Here is a 6,000-nt window from a genome sequence, read left to right as displayed (position 1 = left end):
AGGCCAGGATTTTTGAACAGACCTCTCACCCCTTCCAATGAAGGGCACATACATGAGGGCCAAGCAAGACGTGACAGGGCATCCACCCCAGAAGATAAGAAGAGCCGTTCTGGATCAGACCAAAGGTCCATCTAGTCCAGCACTCTGTTCACACAGTGGCCAACCAGCTGCCCACGGTAAACCCACAAGCAGGACATGAGTGGAACAGCACACACGCCCCGCCCATGTTCCCCAGCAAGTGGTATACATAGGCTTCCTGCCTCTGCTACTAGAGATAGCATATTCCCAGAGATACTAGAGATACCCATATTCCTCAGCAACTGGTGCACACAGGCTTACTGCCTCGAATTCTGGAGATAGCACACAACCATCAGGGCTAGCAGCCATGGATAGCCTTCGCCTCCAGGAATTTATCCAACCCCCTTTTAAAGCCATCCAGATTGGTGGCCATCACGACATCTTGTGGTTGTGAGTTCCATAGTTTAACGATGCGCCTGGATGTAGCTACTGATAGTGTTATCTTCCATGAATTTATCTAACGCTGCTCTTCTCTGTTGCTTTCCTCTCTCCCCTTGAAAACTACACCGGGTACTTCAGTTCCTGTTCTTCGCTGCATCCAAGAAATGTGAATGGGGTGTGACGTACACGCAATCTTGAATGACAACCCATTCACCACAGGTACTACAGTACGGCTTCAATTCACACCGTGTAGTATAGGGTTGTACAAGTGAGACTTGCCTGCACTCATACTCCCCTACTGTCTACAAGACCTCTAGTACCAGGATGCAGAACACATGTCCCTCCGGATGTTGTTGGACTGCAACTTCCATAATTCCCCACCATTGGATATGCAGGCTACGGCTGATGGGACTTGCACTCTGACAACATCTGGAAGGCCACACGGTCTTTGCCCACTGACCTAGTAAAAACTGACCCTGGGGTGTGTGAAAATGCCTGGATGAGGAACACGGCACTTGTGCAACCCAGTAACTCACAAGCTGCTCTCACTGCACATACACCCTACATACCAGCGTGGCGTGTGAGTCAGAACGTACCTGGAAGAGAGTTCCACCGAAATAAAACTTGCTTCCAAATATGTAGGATTAGAATCGGTCTGAATGTGGTAGCAACAAAGCCCATCATTTTGGGATGAGAATAGGGATGTATAGAAAAGGTTTAAAAAGAAAGAGGCTCAGTTCAGACAACACGTTAGTCAACGCAGTGTGAAAACGCCACTCAACAGTTGAGTTTTTAGGGGGCGCTTCCTACACAACGTGTTCTAACTCCACTGTTGTGTGACTGTGGGCTACCGTAGAGTTGAGTGAAATCCATCGTGAAGTTTGATTGACAGTTCCTCCGCCCTCTCTCCTCCCCCAGTCCTCCTGATGGTATCCCATCAGCCATTGCTGCAAAGAACAAAAACAAAACAAAAAAAACCACAATCCTGGCACTCACTCCTTTTGCCGCTCTTGCCAAGGAACTCTGTAGCCGGTGGGAAAAAGCCAACTCAATGCAATGGAAAACTCCACGGAGCCCTCCGCACAACACACAACACAATGGTTGTGCAGGAACTCTCCTCTGCACCATGTGGATATTCTGCATGGAGTGTTCTCCAAAAAAACTCCACCGTGGGGTGGCGTTTCCCTGCCAGACAACACATTTTTCAACGGTGGTGTAAAAACTCCACTGTGGAGTTCTAAAACCACCATTGAGAAACGTGTTGTCTGAACTGAGCCAGAAAGAAGGAAAGAAAGAAAGAACAGGGCATATCTAAACTACAAATTTGTAAGTTTTAATCAGGTTCAACTGTCATGGCTTCCTCTAAACGATCTTGGGAATTGTAGTTTCTTCGAGATGCTGAGAATTCTTAATTGGAAATGTCCTTCTAGAACAGCCTTCCTCAACCTGGGGCGCTCCAGATGTGTTGGACTACAACTCCCAGAATGCCCCAGCCAGCTGCTGGCTGGGGCATTCTGGGAGATGCAGTCCAACACATCTGGAGTGCCCCAGGTTGAGGAAGGCTGTTCTAGAACTACCGTAATTCAGGTAGTTCCCTGGAGAGAAGGAGTCACTATCAACCCAATTTTGTGATGCAGAGATGCCACCTTCCCCAACCTGCTGCCCTCCAGAGGTGCTGGACTAAACCTCCCATTATTCCCAGATGGGAATGATGGGAACTGCAGTCCAACACCCCGTTGGGGAAGGCAAAGATGAGGCAAGCTTGCCTGTGCCATGTTTTCATGACATTTATAACTCCTCGCCCCCCTCCGGCAAATATGGCAAAAAATGCTCCGGTGGAGGAAGAGCTTTTTTTTTGGCTACCTGCATTAGAAGAAGATAAAAGCGTTGGTAGAGGGAGGGGTTGATCCCTCTGGTCAATGGAGCTAGGAAAAAACCCTAAAAACAAACAGTCACACCCCACCCCAACAAAAAACTGCAAATACCTTTGATGTCAGAACCATCTCTAGAACACAAAAAGCACACCTGTGGTTATTTTCTTTTAGCAACCTGTAGAGCACCAAAACACGTTGTGAAGGGCCCAGTGCAAAGGAATGTTCACTGCTGGTTAGATTGTGTATCCTAGTCTCCTTTTGGAAGGGTCGCCGGATGGAGCCAGTGCAGGCTGGTGGCTCCGATGTCCATGGGGAGGCAAAACCTTTCTGGGTTTCAGCCAGAACCAGTCAGAGTTCTAAAGGAGCTATGCAACCTTGCATAGGTCCTTTAGAACTCCGACTGGTTCTGGCTGAAACCCAGAGAGGATTCTCCGCCCCACGGACATCGGAGCCGCCAGCCTCCGCTGGCTGAAGTACATGCACAGTAATGAGACGGGGAACGAGGGGCAAAACGTACTTTCGGTGCCTGGGTTCCGTCCTTAGATCTCGGTGGACTCTATCCTCTCCAACCTGGATGGAGTCCACGACTTCTTCTCGTCGGTGTGCGGCGGGCTGGTGACCTTGCTGCTGGCCATGTCGTTGACCTTGTGCTCCAGGATTTGGTTCTTCTGATACATCTCCACATAGTTCAGCTGCAGCTGCTTCTGGTACTTGATGACCTTCTCCTTCTCCTCCTGCCACGTGCGGCGTTCCTCCTCAAAGTCCACCACCTGCTGCTCCCGCTGCTGGCGCTCCGCCTTCAGCTCGGCCTGCAGCCGCTCCACCTCTTTCTTGAGGGCGCTGAGGCTCTCCTCGCTCTGCCGTTTCATCTTGGCCTCGTCGCTCTCGCAGGCCAAGGTGTCCCTCGCAAGCTTCTCCGTCAGCTCGGCGTTGAAGGGGCTGTGGTGGCCCCCCAGGCTGGTCAAGGTCTGCTTCAGGTTGGAGACCTCCAGCTCGCACTGGCTAAGCTGCTCCCGCAGCATCTGCACCTCGCCCATCTTCCGCTGCAGCTCGCTCTCACAGATCTCCAAGCTGACGCTTTTGGTGCTGAAGGAGTCCTTCAGGGTCAAGATCTGCTCTTCCTTCTCCCGGAGGAAGCTCTTGCCTTCCTTCAGCTGGGTCCGCAGCCCGACGATCTCGTTGAGCTTCTGGGAGACGTCAGCTTGGGAGTCCTTCAGCTGCTGCTTCAGCAGGGAGATCTCGCCTGCCTTTTGGCACACCTGGAAGAGAGGCGAGAGGCCTTGTCAGGAGGTGACACCAACGCCAAATGCAGCGTCAGCCCCGCAAAATGATAAACACAAGGACGTCCCGGGACCCCTGACCCTACCCTGCGTGAACTTTGGGCCTGCATTAAGGGATATCTACCAGTTTCTCAGGTGTTCAGTGCCAGTTTGGTGCCTGAGGTGAAGGACAAGATGGCGCCTTTTACCGTTCCAGGTACAAAAGCTGACTGGACACTGGATTCCTGACCCTACCCTGTGTGAACTTTGGGCCTGCATTAAGGGATATCTACCAGTTTCTCAGGTGTTCAGTGCCAGTTTGGTGCCTGAGGTGAAGGACAAGATGGCGCCCTTTACCATTCCAGGTACAAAAGCTGACTGGACACTGGACTCCTGACCCCACCCTGTGTGAACTTTGGGCCTGCATTAAGGGATATCTACCAGTTTCTCAGGTGTTCAGTGCCAGTTTGGTGCCTGAGGTGAACAACAAGATGGCGCCCTTTACCATTCCAGGTACAAAAGCTGACTGGACACTGGACTCTTGACCCTACCCTGTGTGAACTTCGGGCCTGCATTAAGGGATATCTACCAGTTTCTCAGGTGTTCAGTGCCAGTTTGGTGCCTGAGGTGAAGGACAAGATGGCGCCCTTTACCGTTCCAGGTACAAAAGCTGACTGGACCGATGGCTCTGTCTTCAACACTGATGATGAGACAACAGCCTCCACTGAACCGAAAGGCAACAGGCCATCCTTGAGGGTGCAGAGCAGGCTACCTGGCACACAGCTCTCTCCTTGAATGCCTTATATAAAGTGTAGGTTATCACCTTTAAAGCCCTACATGGTTTGGGTCCAGGCTACCTGTGGGATCGCCTTCTCCCGTACAATCAGCACCACACATTCAGGTCCTCTGGGAAGAATCTATTTCAGTCAGTCAAAGTTAGGCTGAAAAGTATTACCCAGAGGACCTTCTCTTCTGCTGCTCCCAGACTGTGGAATGGCCTGCTGGAGGAGACTCGTCAACTTAACAGTCTATCAGCATTCAAGAAAGCTATAAAGACTGCACACACACCCCGCCCATGTTCCCCAGCAACTGGTGCACATAGGCTTACTGCCTCGGATACTGGAAGAAGCACATAACCATCAGGGCGACTAGCCATTGATAGCCTTCGCCTCCAGGCATTTATCCAACCCCCTTTTATAGCCATCGAAATTTGTGTCCATCACTACATCTTGTGGTAGTGAGTTCCATAATTTAACTATGCGCTGCATGAAGAGGGCCTTACCCAGAAGACCTTCTCCTCTGCTTCTCCCAGACTGTGGAATGGCCGTCCAGAGGAGACTCGTCAACTTAACAGTCTATCGGCATTCAAGAAAGCTATAAAGACTAATCTCTTCCGGCAGGCCTATCCAGGGGGATTTTAAGATGTTTTTAGAATGTTTTTAGGACATTTTAAAAATGTATATTATGTTTTAATTCAGTTTTATGTATTTTATATTTACTGTTGTTCCCTGCCTCGATCAAAATGGAGAGGCGGGTAAGAAATATTATTATTATTATTATTATTATTATTATTATTATTATTATTATTATTGCTGCCTCCCACCATTTGCCACCTGAGGAGACTGCTTCACCCTGTGTAATGGTGGGGCTGGCCCTGTTTAGTGCACAAGGCATCATGGCGCCCATGGACACCAGTGTGCCCACAGATACCTCTCTTGCTGCCTGCCAGGCTTCCTAATCCTCCTGATTTTTATTTTATTTTATTTCTTAAAGAAAAACTGGGATGCTACCATGCTGCCCAGCAAAGTGATGCCCTCCAGTGCCATCTTTATTTGGGTTCAAGAAAGTGATGGTGTGTTTTGGAGCTAAGACTCCACCCCTGCGTTGTAGTTCAGTTCTTGGTCAAGGGACTTTTCGTCTCATCAGTTCGCCTTCCGGGAAATGACGGTTTTGTGATTGGCCAAGACCACTACGGCAGCCATTTTGTGAATATGCAAGCTCCTCCGTGGCAGACATTTTGTGAGCGCACCCATGACACTCTCTCAAAATTCCAAATGTGCCCTCCCACCCAAAACGTTTGGGGACCCTTGGCATAAGTGAGAGTGCGGGAACTAGGAAGTGACATTCTAAGTCTGCTTGGGGAGTCTTCCAATTCTAGACTTATTTTTATTTATTTATTTATTTATTTATTTATTTATTACATTTTTATACCGCCCAATAGCCGAAGCTCTCTGGGCGGTTCACAAAAATTAAAACCACAATAAAACAACCAACAGGTTAAAAGCACAATTACAAAATACAGTACAAAAAGCACAACCAGGATAAAACCACGCAGCAAAATTGATATAAGATTAAAATACAGAGTTAAAACAGTAAGATTTAAATTTAAGTTAAAATTAAGTGTTAAA

The 6,000-nt window shown here is 49.0% G+C and overlaps 1 protein-coding gene across 3 annotated transcripts in view; it reads right to left on the bottom strand.

Moving 5' to 3' along the window:
• Positions 1–2,051: 2,051 nt before the first annotated feature.
• LZTS3 (leucine zipper tumor suppressor family member 3) overlaps positions 2,052–6,000 on the bottom strand; it is an 80,701-nt gene continuing 76,752 nt past the window's right edge. For all 3 annotated transcript variants that reach the window (XM_063135393.1, XM_063135390.1, XM_063135392.1), the window contains one exon: positions 2,052–3,592. In XM_063135393.1, the coding sequence (XP_062991463.1) occupies positions 2,873–3,592 (720 nt within the window). In that variant the 3' untranslated portion in view covers positions 2,052–2,872. The remainder of the gene's footprint in view (positions 3,593–6,000) is intronic.

This window comes from Elgaria multicarinata, chromosome 10 (assembly GCF_023053635.1).
Source record: "Elgaria multicarinata webbii isolate HBS135686 ecotype San Diego chromosome 10, rElgMul1.1.pri, whole genome shotgun sequence".
Classification (NCBI taxonomy): Eukaryota; Metazoa; Chordata; class Lepidosauria; order Squamata; family Anguidae; genus Elgaria; species Elgaria multicarinata.
This window is presented reverse-complemented; position numbering and strand designations above follow the sequence as displayed.